This window comes from Ammospiza caudacuta, chromosome 8 (genome assembly GCF_027887145.1).
Source record: "Ammospiza caudacuta isolate bAmmCau1 chromosome 8, bAmmCau1.pri, whole genome shotgun sequence".
NCBI lineage: Eukaryota > Metazoa > Chordata > Aves > Passeriformes > Passerellidae > Ammospiza > Ammospiza caudacuta.
Genome location: NC_080600.1, coordinates 6,960,872 through 6,977,951, shown reverse-complemented (window position 1 = coordinate 6,977,951; position 17,080 = coordinate 6,960,872). Strand labels below are relative to the sequence as shown.

General features: G+C 45.3%; 1 protein-coding gene across 1 annotated transcript in view; it reads right to left on the bottom strand.

The window, feature by feature from the left end:
- TRAF3IP1 (TRAF3 interacting protein 1) overlaps positions 1-13,143 on the bottom strand; it is a 30,298-nt gene extending 17,155 nt beyond the window's left edge. The window contains exons 1-8 of the mRNA XM_058809555.1: positions 12,929-13,143; positions 11,636-11,704; positions 10,139-10,300; positions 8,996-9,136; positions 8,399-8,851; positions 7,671-7,748; positions 3,282-3,357; positions 358-456 (exon numbers count right to left, since the gene is read on the bottom strand). Of these exons, the coding sequence (XP_058665538.1) occupies positions 358-456; positions 3,282-3,357; positions 7,671-7,748; positions 8,399-8,851; positions 8,996-9,136; positions 10,139-10,300; positions 11,636-11,704; positions 12,929-13,051 (1,201 nt within the window). The 5' untranslated portion in view covers positions 13,052-13,143. The remainder of the gene's footprint in view (positions 1-357; positions 457-3,281; positions 3,358-7,670; positions 7,749-8,398; positions 8,852-8,995; positions 9,137-10,138; positions 10,301-11,635; positions 11,705-12,928) is intronic.
- Between the last annotated feature and the right edge of the window lie 3,937 nt (positions 13,144-17,080).

The window sequence follows — 17,080 nt, the reverse complement described above, 5'->3', positions numbered from 1 at the left end:
TAAGAAAGAATGCAGGGATGGAATTTTCCTCTGGAATCCTGTAAAACGCAAATGCTGAGACTCCCAAATATTTTCACAAAAAGGCAACGTGCAAAGATTCCCTTCTTACAGAGAACAAGTCACCAAGGGATTCAGGTGCAGCATTTGCCTCTTGGAAAACAAAAGAATAGGAAAAGGAAAATAAAAGTAATTGCTTTATCAGGGGATGGACATTTTTCATGAATCAGATGTGATTAAAACACACAGCAGCACTTGGATTAAGTGTAAATCACTGTCCTTACATCATTTAGCTGCATGGATTTGACCCAAACACTCCAGCTGGGCTTTCCATGGCAGCCACCCTTTAACTTTCCCTACCCTTCTGTTTTTCTGCAAGGTCTGGTTCAATTTTCTTCTGCAGCTCAGCAGCACCATCCTCTGAAATCCCATCTGCCACACTCCTCGTGTCCACAGCTCCTGTAACAAAACAGTTTATAGTCAAATGAAACCCAAGAGCCAATAAAAATTCAAAATAAAAAGCCATGCTAAATACCTGTTAGGACTTCTTTAAGGGCTACCCTAGTTTAATAAACCCTCTTCAGTGTCAATAAATCACATTCAAGGTGCACAGAGACTTTTTAAATGAGTGCTGACTGAATTCCTGAAAGTTGAACTATTCAGTATAAACCTCTACAATTTATCTGCTCACAGAGAAGAGACACCTCCTCCTGTTGTACATTCATTTATTTCCAATTAATAGAAGATAAAATGATCAGAAAGCTCTGATCATCATCACCAGTGTGCAATGTGCATCAGCACAGCTCCAGAAAGTTTTCCAACCCTCTGGATTATTTACCTCTGGCAAGCTCACTGTGTCAGAAAAGAAAGAGGGGTAATGCCCCAAAATATTCCTGGCTCTGATAAACTACAATTTGAATGCTGCATCAGGGAAAGAGGAGTGTTTTAAAATACTCACCCTAAAGTCATTCCCTGTATTAAACTTATCAGGAAAACTGGATTCTGGTGTTAAAGGGACAATCCCATAAATACAGTGTGTCTGGTCCTTACAGTTTAGTGCCATATAAAATGAATATTGAAATTTTGGGAAATAAAAGAAGTTATAGGATCAGCTAAGGATCACTAAGTAGTAAAATAAGGCTGCAGTTTTAATGGAATCCAGACAGGGGTTTTTCAGCTGCCAAATTACTCAGACTTCACAGCACAGGAGATGTGACATAAAAATTTCAATTTTCTAGCACCAACTTGAATGAGGCTCCTAAATTAACAGACATACAGGGGGGTTTCCAATATATTTAAGGTGCCCAAACAAGGCTATTCATTATCCTGAAAGCAGGACTGATATAACTCCAGTATTTTGCCTCAGACACATGGGAACCTAAACCAGAAATCCAAAAAATTAGTGGGAACTTGGGAAGACATCCAGCAACACATGTTCTCTTTATATAAATTATTAATAATGAGATTGGAAAATTAAGTGCATGAAGATTTTCATGCACCAATTTTTAACCAGAACTGGCTGTTATTAACAGGCATCAATTCATAGGCGTCACTGAATTTTCTGAACAGAGACATTAAAGTGATTTATTGTTTTGTTCTTCTTTAGGATTCAAATAACAGGGGCACAATCACTGAAATAAGAGGAGGGGGAAAGGCACTGAAATACAAACAGAAATTGCAGTTCCACTGCTGCTGTCTGAGCTCTGGGTACAAGCCACTTTTATTCCTTATCCAGGAGTTTCTCCAGGCTCTTCCTCTTGCCTTCCTACACAAAGGGATAGCAGTGCTAAGCTAAGATTCCTTTCCTCCTGATGTGCAGTATTTGGAACATTCTGAAGATAATCCACTTCCAGTCAGTGTGTAAACACAACATTTAAAGGCTGAACTACAAAAATTGGTGACACAATGCTCAAGCCCACCAGAACCCAGGCTCTGAACACTGGTAGTCACAACAGGGGTGGGGAACAGCTGGGGACTGGAGCGTGTCAAGAAGGAAGGAGGAAGCTCTTTTGTCTTGAGGCTCCACAGGGAAACTTCACTCCAATTGAAGGGGATAAGGCAGAAAAGCCCCAAACCCCTCAGTGCAAGAGTTTAAATACAGCTACAGACCAGGGGGTGGATACAGAAAACAACCAATAGGGGGATTTCAAGGGTGGAGCAAGGGGATTGCATCAACACTGTGGGAGCAATCAGTATAGGGGCAGGAGAGGGAAATGGAGCCAATGGGGCATCGTGGATTAGGGGATTTGCAAGTGGGTGTTAAAATCAGGGGTTGAGTGGCAGGGAACATTCAGGAAAAAGGGCAGGGTGGGCTTGACAGGCAGGGAAAGAGGGGCAGGATCACCCTGACAGGCAGGGAAAGAGGGGCAGGATCACCCTGACGGGCAGGATCACCTTGACAGGCAGGGAAAGAAAGGCAGGATCACCTTGACAGGCAGGGAAAGAAGGGCAGGATCACTTTGAGAGGCAGGGAAGGAGAGGCAGGGTTGCCTTGAAAGGCAGGGAAGGAGAGGCAGGATCACCTTGACAGGCAGGGAAGGAGGGCAGGATCACCTTGACAGGCAGGGAAAGAAGGGCAGGATCACTTTGAGAGGCAGGGAAGGAGAGGCAGGGTTGCCTTGAAAGGCAGGGAAGGAGAGGCAGGATCACCTTGAGAGGCAGGGAAAGAGGGGCAGGATCACCTTGACAGGCAGGGAATGGACTAAAACAAAGGGAGGGGAAAAGCTTGAGGGACAGCTTTAAAGGAAGGTATACAACTTAGGGAAAAAACAACTTGGGGAAAATGTGGGGGGATAAAAGAATGAACCATTTAACAATAACTTAATGGACTAAACACAAAGCACGGCATCATAATTGCAAGGAAGCACCTCCACAGAGAAATAATTTATTTGGAAAGCCTGGACCAACTGTCTATGAAACCAAATTAAAACCATTGCAACCTTCCCTTTGCTCTGCTGTAAACATTTGACAAATGTTACATGTCAGAAATAGTTGCAGACAAGTCCAAAAGCTCGTTTAGAGAGTAATTACACAGAAATTACCAAAAGCAGGCTGAATTTCTGTCTGCAACTGTGCACTGGAAATGAGAGCAAACTGAACTGAATCTCCATTCCTATATCCCAAATCCAGGCAGGAGAATTGCCTCTTGGATTCACAAATGCAGGCTGGGAGTACAAACCAAACCGTGGCAATAATAAACAGGGATATTTCAGTATTTCTGCTCTTCCTACTCAATAACCCTGCAGCATATCTGATAGAAATAACAATATCCTCCCTGTGGTTACCTTCTCCTGCAGACTTGGAGGGATGCCTTGATGCTTTTGCTGAAGGCTCCTTTGATATCCTTGCAGGAGTTTCAGTCTGGAAAAAAACAAAACAAAACAATAAAAGGCCAGAAATTTATGTAACAGTAGGTCTAAATATTACATCACTATATCTGAAATTTAGTTCCTTGTATTGCTTTTCTAAGTATTACACAGAGCAAATATTGACCCAAGAATTGATCCACACGTTTATGTTGAGTTTATTTCCCTCAAAGCCTGTGGATATTTTTTCCTGGATAAATGCCAGCTGTTTTCTTTCACATGAACTTATTTGATAGAAAAACAACTTCCAAATGGGACCTAAGAGTATCCAACCTTGTAGAATAAAAAGGTTTTAAAAAGGAGGATGATTCCTACAATCACCTCTGTGTTTCAGCTGCATCAGATACACAGCTCCTCTTCAACCTGCTGCAAAATCTTTTAGACTTCATTCCAAAAGAGAAGCAAGGATTTAAAAAATTGTGCTACTGGTTTGCCCAGTCCATTACTTAAATGGAAACTTCCCTGGATAAAAATCCTGCCTGATATCCCAAATCCTGAAATATGTTTAACACCTCCCAGGATCTCCTTCCTTATATGCTTTTTTTTTCAGTTCTCATCCAAGACTTTTTGTCAGCCCTGCTGATCATCATTAAGGTTGGAAAAAACCTCCATTGATAACCTGAAAATCACAATTTCTGCCATTTTTTTGCCATCAAAGAATAGTTTGAGTAGAAGGGACCTTAAAACTCATCCCCTTCCACCCCCTGGCCTGGGCATGGAATCCTTCCACCAGAAGTGTTTTTCCTCTTTACAAATTCTGGCATGTTCTAAGGAAAACCAGACAGAATTCCAATCTTGAAGTGGTTCATCTTAATTTTAATTCTCCATAATAACCTCCACAAGGCCAACACTATGGAAGGAGGGAAAAGAAAGCTCTTATCCCATCAGGAGCACATCTGGCACAGTGCAGCCCCAGCAGCTCTCTGGGTGAGGTCATTATTAGCACAGGTGGGGAGGGGGCTGCCAATAGGTGCTGCAAGAGGGGATTTGGTCATTTATTTATGTGGTTACAAACAGAATTTTTGTGGAGCCACATGTGCAGCCTGGCAGCAGGTGCAGGGTGAAAGCTGACGTTTACTCACTATGGCAGCACACCAAAACAGAAAGCCCACAATATTTATGATTGGGGGGGCTTTCCAAAGGGAGATAAAAGAGGTTATTCCCCTTCAAGACTTTGAAAGGCAGCCACCAGAGCCATTAAAGGGAAATCTTGCACTTCATCTCACACCATGCTGGAAAAACACATTACAGCAGAATCCTTGATGGATGCATGCACGCTTCCCAGTCCTGAGTAATTATGTTTCCACGTGGAGAGGATCCAGAGCCTTCTGCAAACCATCCAGGCTGCTGCTTTGTCCTCATTACTAACCTTTAAAGAGGCTGAATTTCACTTCAAGACAGAATAAAATGTTTGCTGGTGTTTCAGAGCTCATTACAAAATAAGCCACTGCAATTTCCCCCTCTAATTCATCAGCTCTACTGATGGTTCTCTAATAACAAATAAGAATTAAGTCTGTGAACAGCAATTTCATTCCACCAACCCTCCACAGTACTTTTCTTCTAATTATATCCACAGTGCCAGGAGGTATCTTTCCATCTCTACAATACAAAGTGTGCAGGTATAATTTTATATAAATAAACCACATACAAGGAAAGACCTCCACTTGCTGAGGCCAGTTTGAGTGCTGTGCTGATAAGACTTGTGAGGAAAATATCAATCAATCCTCTTTTTCTCACCTAAAATCTCACCAGATGATGTTCTATTGGTATTAGATCCTGCAAATTAAAACTGCTCAAACACAAAGAGATGAGGAAAATGTCTGTTTTTAAAGCAGTTTAAAGGATGGATTTCTGGTGTAGTGAGACCAAAGAGAGAGGGACATTCCCAGCTCCAGAACAGGAATGTTTTAGTCACGTCCTGCAGATTTCCAGGAGGTGATTCTCTCTGCTGTCCTTTTTTTAATTCCATGGTTTCATTACATAACCTAACAAAGTTCCAAGAGGAACAGAAGTTCATTAGGCAGGACTTAGAGGCTGCTTGAAGTGACCACTTCCAGAGCAATAGGGTTTTCAGGGCAAATGCAAACCCATTCTGCAAGTGGCCAGAAATGACAGGATATTACAGAAAGCTTTAGCCAAGAGCTCCAGCTGCCATGGGAAACATGGAAGAGACTTTTCCAAGGTGTTTGCCCTCAGGGGAAAATGATTTACCTGTTCTGCAGCCACTTCCAGCACCAGATGCTCTGTGACCTCCCCACCTCCTGTCAAGTCTAAACAATACTGGTCTTCATTATTTATAAGGTCCAAAAGGCCATTTTAAATCTGATTTTTCCCTAAGATGGACTGAGAGTGAACAGAACACGACACAACCTTGATCCCAAACTGCAGGATGCAAGAGCCAGCCTTGAGGCAGCTTCTGATTGCCATGTGGTAGCCAAATGTCTCTTAATTCCTACTTATCCTTGCTTTCTTCTAGCTCCAGAAAATTATGGATACCCATGTGATGACTACTGCACACTGAGTAACACAAAGAGTTCCTTCAGCAACAAAAAAATTACATTTAAATTACAAAAAAAAAGTCAGCCTTCAGTAGATTTGAAAGCTGGCATCAGTAATTAGCATCAAGAAAAACAGATTTGCATAAATAGAGAAAATCTCATTAAGCAAAGTCAGGGACTAAACTTTAAGTGACAGCTTTGTTGTACATGTAGAATAATAAAAAAAATCTAAATGGATCTGTTCTCTAAAGTAAATGCAGTAAAAAGGTAAAGAGATTAATCCTGAGGGGGAAAAAAAACTTGTGGGTACTGCTTCAAACTGTTTCACTTCTATTATAATGAATAGATATATTCCGTAACTATCTATAGAAAAAATACATATAAAAAGCTAAAGAGAGATGCTGAAGATTTGTTAATTCTGCAGCAGAGACCACAAAATAAGATTCATAATCCTTCATGTGCACAAAAAGTTGCCTTCTTTTGAATCCATTTGTTTCCCTGCCACGTGACTCAAGTGGAACCACAGTGGTTAAATTGGGGTAAATCCCTGGAAATAAAGGCTGGGAGACTCCTGAGAGGACCAGAAGATCAACCCCAGTCCAGGAGATGCAATTTCCAATGATTTCCTGCTGGAGTTTCCTCTAAATCACTTTGTGCAGCTTTCTCAGCTCCCAAAATTCTCTGGGCACGTTTTCCCGTCACCTCCCCCTTCCCCAGCTTTAAAATGATGACATCTGCCATGCTCTGCTCTCAGGTTTGTGTTTTCATCATCTCAGAAACGAGCAGCCTCCCCTGTTACGCAGGCAGGCAGAGGCAGAAATGTCCTTTGGATCTCAGGTAATAATTCCAAAGCCTTGGAATCCCTCCCAAAAGCACTCAGGAGGGGAAATGAAACTTTACTGCGCCGCTGCATTACTGTGGTGCCCAAGAGCATGATGAGAGCTTGGGATGAGGCTCAGAATTTCCATTAGAGACCCAATTTGCAGGAAGTTTGACTTGGCCATGAATATTTGCTGGAGGCTAAAAAAAAAACCCAAGAAACTCTTTTATAAGCTCTCCCTCCCAGTGCCAATAACTTAAAGAGTTTGGTTGGACTGGAGTCAAGGAAGAGCCATAAATTTGTCATCTCATGGGGAAGACACAATAATGACAGTGGGCCCAGAGAGTCCTGCTAGAGTTGGGATGCTGCCTGGTTTTTCCTCAGCCTGTGCAGCTTTAGGTTCATTTACTGAAGTCTCCCCTTTAAACATGTGGCCACGTGGCTCCATAACTCCCCAAATTGCCTCAGGTCATCAGGAAGCAGCAGATGGAGGCACAGTGGTGACACAAGCAGCAGCTCCTGTGCAGAGCTGCTCCTCCAGCTGCAAACCATGGACCCTGAAACAACACTGGACTCCTTTTCTTTCCAAAACAGTAACTTCTGCTAAAATTCAAAAACAAATACAAAAACCCTATCAGCTTTCCAGGAAAGATTGTAAAGAATAAAGAAAAGTCATGGCAGGGGGCTGGAAGAGATGAGCTCTAAGGTTCTTCCCAACCCTAACCAGTCTGTGATCCTACAAAGTGTCCAAAATATGAATACACAGAAATAAAATCTGCAAAATAAAATAAATGAGTAGACTTTTTTGTCCAAGATCAGAGAAATTTTTTAACAAATAAACAACCAAAAATCCCAGGGAAGCTTCTATTTAATTTATTTCCCAGCCCTAAAACTTGCCATTTACCCACCCTTCAACCCTACATTGTTTTTGAGCAGATTCCAAAATCAAAATGCAACATTTTGGTTATTCCTACCTCCTCCACTACTAACCTCAGTGTCTGGCTGGCACTTGCTGTCTTTAGTTGGCCTCTGTGGTTTTCTATTCAAGGATTCTTCAGAATCTGAGGGCTGGAAAGAAATGAACTGGTTTAGATTCAAGAGAAGCATTTTGGTGCCCATCAGTCCTGAATTTCTACCAAGAGAATAGAACGGCAGGATAGGAAATATTTAGAGGAAGAGGAAATAGAAGAGTAACAAAAAGAAAGGCAATGAAGAGGTGGCTCTCAGGGCAGTTTAGGGCCTATAATCCTTAGAATATCCAGGAATCCTAAACTGGTTTGGGTTGGAAGGGACCTTAAAGACCATTCAGTCCCAACTCTGAGAAAGCCTCCAGCACAAGAAGGGAGCCAACAAGTAAGATGGAGAGGGACTTGGATAAGGGCCTGGAGGGACAGGACACAGGGAATGGCTTCCCACTGCCAGAGGACAGGGATGGATGGGATATTGGGAATGAGGAATTGTTCCCTGTGAGGGTGGGCAGGCCCTGGCACAGGGTGCCCAGAGCAGCTGTGGCTGCCCCTGGATCCCTGGCAGTGCCCAAGTCCAGGTTGGACACTGGGGCTGGGAGCAGCTGGGACAGTGGAAGGTGTCCCTGCCCATGGCAGGGGTTGGAACAAGGGCTCTTCCTGATGGAATACAAACATGGAAGGCCACTGGAGCAAACACAGTCCCAACCACAGTGTGGGGAAAGCTCTTCCCCAAAATAACACTTCCATTACCTTTTTCTCTGCTTTCTCCTTCCCATGTTCCCTGAGGTGCTCCCCATCTTTTTCTCTGTCCCGATCTCTTCTTCTCTCTCTGTCTTTCTCTCCTTCTTTGTCCCTGGCCTTGTCTTTGTCTCTTCCTTTCAGCCTGTCCTTTTCTCTTCCTCCTTCTTGTCTTTTCTCTCTTTCCTGTCCTTTATCTTGCCTGAGGTCCTCTCCTCGCTCTGGGTCTCCTTTTCCTTTGGTTTTTTCTGTTTCTCTTCCTTGCTTGGTCGCTCTGCTTTTGCTTCCTTCCCTCTCTTGTTTTTCTGCTTCCTTTGAGGTGTCTCTTTCAGGTTCTTTGTGCCTCTCTTCATTGTTCTTCTGTTTATCCCTCTCCTTTTCTCTTTCTCTGCTTTCTTTCAAATCTCCTTTGGGTTTTCTGTCTCTGCTGGGGCTTCTGTCTTTAATTTCAGTGTCTCTCCTGCTCTAAAAAGAAAGCAAACACTAAAAATTAAATTCCAACACACGGCAACTCAATCACACAATGACCCTACAAACACAAAAAAGCTAAAAATACCCCAAACAAATAAATCAAGGTACCCCACTACCCCCAAAAAATGCAACTGCTACCTCTTTATCCTTATGGCTTTTTTGTTCTTCTGCTTTGGGCTCTCTGCTTTCTTTATGTCGAGGTTTAGAGGGTGGAGGTTTCCCTTTAGCATCAGCTTTTTCCCCAGCCAAGACCCTTTTCACAGCAGCATCACTGGACAGCTGCAAGGAACAGAAAAACACCACTGAAATGAGTAAATTGTTTCATTAAATAATTAATGTACTAATTATTATTTTAAGAATGTAACAATTCAGTGTAAAAACATAATAATTCTGTGAAAGAATGCAATAATTCTGTGTAAGAACAGCTCCTGCAGTTGTTTTTAAACAGTTATGAAATGTCTCCATTATTGTATTTCCACAATCAAAACAATCACAGTGCAAATATTACTTTCATTCCAAAATTAAGAGATTTGACTTAAAGCAGATAAAGACAAAGGTGAGCAACTGGTTGTATAAGTAATGCATCTGTACCCCAAAATTTTAAAGGTTCTGGAGCTTCATTTTAGGCTTCAAATCTAATAAATATTATTAGAAGACAAACAAATAAAGTGAACAACAGTGAACAATAAAAGCCTTGATATTCAGAATGCATTTGGGTGGGAGCAACTGGTGAGCAACTGGTTGTATAAGCAATGCATCTGTATCCCAAAATTTTAAAGGTGCTGGAGCTTCATTTTAGGCTTCAAATCTAATAAATGTTATTAGAAGACAAACAAATAAAGTAGACAACAGTGAACAATAAAACCCTTAATATTCAGATTGCATTTTGTGGGAAGCTGGCTCAAACACCTGCTAAAGATCATGAACTCTCTACCTGCTGTTACTGAGGGGTGACAAAATGTTTCTGCTGTGCAATTAATGACAGCACAGGGGTAACTGAGGCACAGAATCATTTGGGTTGGACAAGACCTCCAAGGCCACAGAGTCCAAGCTGTGACTGATGCCCAGAACTCCGAGTGCCACATCCAAATGTTCCTTGGACACCTCCAGTGATGGGCACTCCAAACTTCCCTGGGCAGCCCATTCAATCCCTGAGCACCCTTTCCATGCAGAAATTCCTGCTGCTGCCCACCCTGAGCCTGCCCTGGCCCATCCTGAGGCTGTTCCTCTCCTCCTGTGCCTGTTCCCTGCGTGCATGAAATCTGTGTAATTCTGTCCTACCTTGTTCAAGCAGCACTTCCCAATTGCCTGCAGGAATTCATTGGTTTTCTCAGGCTCGTGCCCAGCCACAACTCGTGCTGGTCTCACTGACAGTGGCTCTCCTGTCACCATCTCAACAGCATCAATGGCCTTCTGAAGGAAGTTGATTTTGGAATCCTTATCCTGGTAAAAGAGCAATTAAGAGAAACTTTTGTCTCCACAATAATCATAATGATTGTTTTAGCTTCACAATTATACTTCACAAATAACCTGTCCCAACTGCCCTTCAATAAAGATGAATGTCTTCCAATGATTACATAAAATCAGAAGTAAAATACAAAAGACCAAATAAACAAAGTAAAGCCAAGTGAAATTTCACAGAAGTCCTCACAATTAAGGAATCTTCATGATTTCAGCCTTCCTTACAGCTCTCTCCTATTGATTACTCAGATAAAAATTATTCTACTGATCTTCTACAACTACAAAAGAAATCACAGCAAGGAATCAGCTGAGTTGTCCTCCTGACCAGCTTTGGGAAGAGGAACTCAAGGTTTTGAGACATTTTTCCCCACAGTCCAGGATTTTGATCTCTTCTGCCTGAGTTCTGGAAAACCCCATGGACTCATGGGCTGTGAAAGAAATCTGTGAAAGAAATTCTCAGAGAGGTAGCAGCACGTGGATGCAGCAAAGATCTGCTCAGGAGCTGCTGGGAAATCTGCTCTTTGGGCCAACAAGGACACTATAAAAAAAAAAAAAAAACAACAATTCAGTTATAAATTACTTAATTGTAGTTATCCTGACAGCAGTAGGAGCAGTCACAGCACCAAACACATACATTAATCGGTGACTAAAACATGCAAGAACTGGCTGGAGAGATGAGAAGTCAGAGCTCACACTTCAGTTGCTATGTTAAACAAACACCATGGGATCAGCTGCCTAAGTGGCAACACACAAAAACTGCTTTGTTTGCCAGGAATCAGCAACCAAAGCTCCCAAATCAGGCTTGGAGTTGGGGAACTTGGCATCAGCTCAGCCAAAAATCACGGGAAGGCAGCAAACAGAGAGTAAAGTCACCCTTGGACTTAAGAAAAGGAGTTTTCAGTAATAGCATTAACCTCCTCTTTCAGTAATCAGCCAGTTTTATACTGCAATAAAGCTCCTGTGGAATGCATATCCTAGACAGGTGAGTCCTGGGATATTAAACACAGATATTTAATGTATGTATCTATATACCATATATATATGTGTGTGTTTGTACATACAAATATAGAAGGCAGTAAGTTTAGGGCTGTGGATTCTCTTGAGAGATCGCAAAAACTCTTTAAAACCAAAAAGTTGCAGACAAATCTAGTGTTTATCCCATGGAAAGTTCCCATGCCACCAGAATGAAGTTTTACAACTTTTTAACAAAAATAACAACAGCTCCTTGGTGCTGAACACAGAGAAGATCGGAAGGACTTGAAAGCTAAATAAAAAAAAAACTTGAAAGCTAAATAAATATGGAAGTCCCATGCCCACCTTGACATTATCTGACTTCAGCTCGAAATCTGTGTAAAGTCCTCTCAGAAAACCTGTCACTCTGATCACCTGAAAAACAGAAGAAAGGGGATAAGTCAAGAACATTTAAAGCTCAATAAGCCTTGTGGGGCAACAGGAAATGTGTCTGTGAAAAACGCCAATCACTTGTTTTTAAAATTTTTAAAGTTTAATAGTAATAAAATGGTTATAAAAATAGTAATACAATTAGAGTAATAATAATATGGACAATTAGGATTTAGGACAATATGAGACAACAAATACAAAGAGTTACGGACGTCCGGGTACTTTTTTCCGGGCAAAATAAGCCTGAAAAAGGACCCACGTTAACAAAGGATTAACCCTTAAAAGCAACAGACTGTTGCATATTCATACACTTCATATATGATGGATAAATTCCATTCAAACACAGGATTCTGTCTGGTCATTGTCAACTTCTTCCTCTGAATCCTGACAGCACCTTTGAGGTGGGAAGTTGTTCATTTCTCCTGATAATGGGGCAATAAATTCTTTTTCTCTGAAAGATTCAGGTGTCCTGTGGCTGCTATCTCGCTGCCAGTCCTTTCTTTTAAAAAAGTATCCTACATAGCATCGTTTCTATTTTAACAATTTTTATAACCTAAAATTATATGTAACACACTACTTGAGAGAATTAATACAGCATTACTTTCTAACACAACACATATAATATTCATTTTAATGTTTGCAAAAAGCCAATCATAACATACATGCATTTTTCACAGTGTCCTTCGTGGAAACGGGGAGTCAGGCAATGAAGTGCAGTCCCTATGCCTGGGATGCCCAGGGAAGGCCTGGACATGGCACTCAGTGAGTGACACGGTGGGCATCGGGCACAGGCTGCACTCAGACATCCCAAGGGGCTTTTCCAACCTCAGCGATTCCGGGATTCTCTGATATTTCACTATCCCAGGCTGCTCCAAACCTGGGACACTTCCAGGGGCAGCCACAGCTTCTCTGGGCACCCTTTGCCAGGGCCTCCCCACCCTCACAGGGAACAATTCCTAATACCCAAAACCCCACCTAACCCTTTTCCTACCGCTTCAGGTGCCATAACCCCACAAACTCACCCCAAAACCAAACCCCACAAACCCCGTGATTTCCCACCCCAAAACCCCGTGATTTCCCATCCCAAACCCCCCAAAACCCCTCAAACCCCGTGATTTCCCACCTCAAACCCCCGTGATTTACGCAGCGCTCCGGGCACGCCCCACACGCCGGGGGAGGCCCGCGGGTGCCTCAGCCCCACTCACCCACCTCGCTGATCAGGTCGTGCAGGTAGCGGAAGGGCGGCTTGCTCAGCAGCGCGTCGGTGAGCGGCGGCTTGCGGATCACCTGCCCCAGGGTCTCCCGCGTTTGCCGCGACACCGCCTCGTTCATCGCGGCCGGGCCGGGCCGGGCCGGGCCGGGGCTCGAACCGGGATCGCGGCGGGACCCGCCCGCCCCCGGCCCCGCACGGCGCTCCCGGCGTGCCCCGCGCGGCGCGCGCACGGTCCGTTGCTAAGGGGCAGCGCGGCCATAGCAACGGGCCCGCCCCGCGCCGCCCTCAGGGGAGGGAAACCTCGGGAGCTGCCGCAAAAACCTCGGAAACTGCCCTAAAAACCCCGGGAACAGCCCTAAAAACACTGTAAACAGACCCAGACCTACGGAAACTGTCCCCCAAACCCGGGAACAGGTCTCAAATCCCTGGAAACAGCCCTCAAAAACTCAGCAAACAGCACCTAAACACCCACGAACGGCCCCAAAACTACTGTAAACAGCCCCAAAACCCCCAGAAACTGCCCCAAAAACCTCGAGAACAGCCCTAAAAACCCCGGGAACAGCCCTAAAAACACTGCACGCAGCCCCAGACCTACGAAAACTGGCCCCAAAACCCGAGAACAGCTTTCAAATACCTGGAAACAGCCCCCCAAACCCCAGAAACAGCCCCAAAAACCACTGTAAATAGCCCCCAAACCCCCAGAAACAGTCCCCAAGTCCCTGGAAAGAGTACCAAAAATCCTGGGAAAAGCCCCAAAACCCCAGAAACAGCCCCCAAAACCCCCCAAAAGAACACTTTAAACCCCAGAAACAGTTCCCAAATCCCTGGAAACAGCCCCCAAATCCCTGGAAACAGCCCTAAAAACACTGTACACAGCCCCAGACCTACGGAAACTGGCCCCAAAACCCGGGAACAGGTCTCAAATCCCTGGAAACAGCCCCCCAAAACCCTGGAAACAGCCCCTAAATACCCACGAACAGCCCCAAAACTACTGTAAACAGCCCCAAAACCCCCAGAAACTGCCCCAAAAACCTCGAGAACAGCCCTAAAAACCCCGGGAACAGCCCTAAAAACACTGCACGCAGCCCCAGACCTACGAAAACTGGCCCCAAAACCCGAGAACAGCTTTCAAATACCTGGAAACAGCCCCCCAAACCCCAGAAACAGCCCCCAAAACCACTGTAAATAGCCCCCAAACCCCCAGAAACAGTCCCCAAGTCCCTGGAAAGAGTACCAAAAATCCTGGGAAAAGCCCCAAAACCCCAGAAACAGCCCCCAAAACCCCCCAAAAGAACACTTTAAACCCCAGAAACAGTTCCCAAATCCCTGGAAACAGCCCCCAAATCCCTGGAAACAGCCCTAAAAACACTGTACACAGCCCCAGACCTACGGAAACTGGCCCCAAAACCCGGGAACAGGTCTCAAATCCCTGGAAACAGCCCCCCAAAACCCTGGAAACAGCCCCTAAATACCCACGAACAGCCCCAAAACTACTGTAAACAGCCCCAAAACCCCCAGAAACTGCCCCAAAAACCTCGAGAACAGCCCTAAAAACCCCGGGAACAGCCCTAAAAACACTGCACGCAGCCCCAGACCTACGAAAACTGGCCCCAAAACCCGAGAACAGCTTTCAAATACCTGGAAACAGCCCCCCAAACCCCAGAAACAGCCCCCAAAACCACTGTAAATAGCCCCCAAACCCCCAGAAACAGTCCCCAAGTCCCTGGAAAGAGTACCAAAAATCCTGGGAAAAGCCCCAAAACCCCAGAAACAGCCCCCAAAACCCCCCAAAAGAACACTTTAAACCCCAGAAACAGTTCCCAAATCCCTGGAAACTGCCCCCAAATCCCTGGAAACAGCCCTAAAAACACTGTACACAGCCCCAGACCTACGGAAACTGGCCCCAAAACCCGGGAACAGGTCTCAAATCCCTGGAAACAGCCCCCCAAAACCCTGGAAACAGCCCCTAAATACCCACGAACAGCCCCAAAACTACTGTAAACAGCCCCAAAACCCCCAGAAACTGCCCCAAAAACCTCGAGAACAGCCCTAAAAACCCCGGGAACAGCCCTAAAAACACTGCACGCAGCCCCAGACCTATGAAAACTGGCCCCAAAACCCGAGAACAGCTTTCAAATACCTAGAAACAGCCCCCCCAAAACCCCGGAACAGACCCAAAAATCCTGGGAAAAGCCCCCAAACCCCAGAAACAGCCCCAAAAACCCAGGAAAGAGCCCCCAAACCCCCGAGAACAGCCCTAAAACCACTGTAAATAGCCCCAAACCCCCAGAAACAGTCCCCAAGTCCCTGGAAAGAGTACCAAATATCCTGGGAAAAGCCCCAAAACCCCAGAAACAGCCCCCAAAACCGCCCAAAACAACCCTTTAAACCCCAGAAACAGTCCCCAAATCCCTGGAAACTGCCCTAAAAACACTGCACGCAGCCCCAGACCTATGAAAACTGGCCCCAAAACCCGAGAACAGCCTTCAAATCCCTGGAAACAGCTCCAAAATCCCGGGAACAGACCCAAAAGCCCCTGTGAACAGCCCCAAACCCCTGGAAACAGCCCCAGACCTCTGGAAACAGCACCCAAAACCTGGGAACAGCTCTCAAATCCCTGGAAACAGCCCCCAAACCCCTGGAAACAGTCCCATAAATCCTGGGAAAAGCCCCCAAACCCCAGAAACAGCCCCCAAAACTCCCCAAAAGAGCCCTCTAAACCCCAGAAACAGCCCCGAAAACTGTGGAAACAGCCCCAAAACACCAGAAACAGCCCCAAACCCTCTGGAAACGGCCCGAAAACCCTGAAAACAGCTCCCAAATCTCCCATAAACAGCCCCAAAACTCCTGGAAATACCCCCCAAACCCCTGAAAAAAGCCCCAATAGCACTGTAAGCAGTCCCCAAACCCTTGGAAACAGCCAAAAATCCCTGGAAACAGCCCCAAATCCCTCCTAAACATTCCCAAAACCCCTGGAAACAGCCCCCAAAAACACATAAACCCCAAAATTTCTGGAAACAGCCCCCCAAAGCCCCAGAAACAGCCTCAAACTCTTGCAAACAGTCCCAAAACCCCTGGAAACAGGACAAAACCCCTGGAAACAGCCCCAAAACCTCCCGAAACTGACCCTAAACCTCTGGAAACAGCCCCCAAACAACTGGAAACAGCCCCAAAATACCCAGAAGTAGCCCCAAAATTGTGCCCCCTGCCCCTCAGCACAACAGGCTGTGAATAAAATGTGTTAGGGAGAGATTCTGTGTGTCAGCAGGAGGGGAATTGGATCAGGAAAATTGGGGTTTTTTGTTTCATGACTAAACAGTGACTCTATGGGACCCAACACAAGAAAACAGGGACTGCATGGAGCAAATCCAGAGAGCAGGGAGATGCTCCAAGGCTGGAGCCAGGCTGGATGTGCTCACCTGGAGAGGAGAAGGCTCCAGGGAGAGCTCAGAGTCCCTGAAGGGGCTCCAGGAGAGCTGGAGAGGGACTGGGGACAGGGGATGGAGGGACAGGACACAGGGAATGGCTCCCAGTGCCAGAGGGCAGGGATGGATGGGAGATTGGGGAATTAGGAATTGTTCCCTGGGAGGTGCTGGCACAGTTTTGAGAGCAGCTGTGGCTGCCCCTGCATACCTGGCAGTGCCCAAGGCCAGGTTGAACAGGGCTTGGAGCAGCCTGGGATAGTGGAAGGTGTCCCTGCCCATGGCAGGGGGTGGCACTGGATCACCCACTCCATTCCAACCCACACCCCTCTGTAAAGGAAGAATCAGATTTGGGGATGAAAAAGAGCCATTACAAAGCAGATCAGTCTGGGCTTAGGGCAGGCAAGGAAATTTTTCCAGCAAAAAGGAAGCAGACACTTCCATGCCAAGTGGGTCATTTCACCTGGGCTCCTGCCAGCAGGTGCTCCAGGGAAGTGAATTTTACCTTCCCCCCAACCCTGTCTAGGTTCCCAGACAGGCTCTGCCTCCAGGACCTGGTGATGCTGGGAAGAACAGGAGGTGTTGACAGCTTCCACATGCCAGGGCATTGGAACGAGTCACAAAGGAAGCAAGAACACTGGGAAGAAGCTGCTCTGGGGAAGAGGGATGTTTATTTTGGGTTTGTGGGCTTTTTTCGGTTTTTCCATTGATTCCCTAGGAAGCATC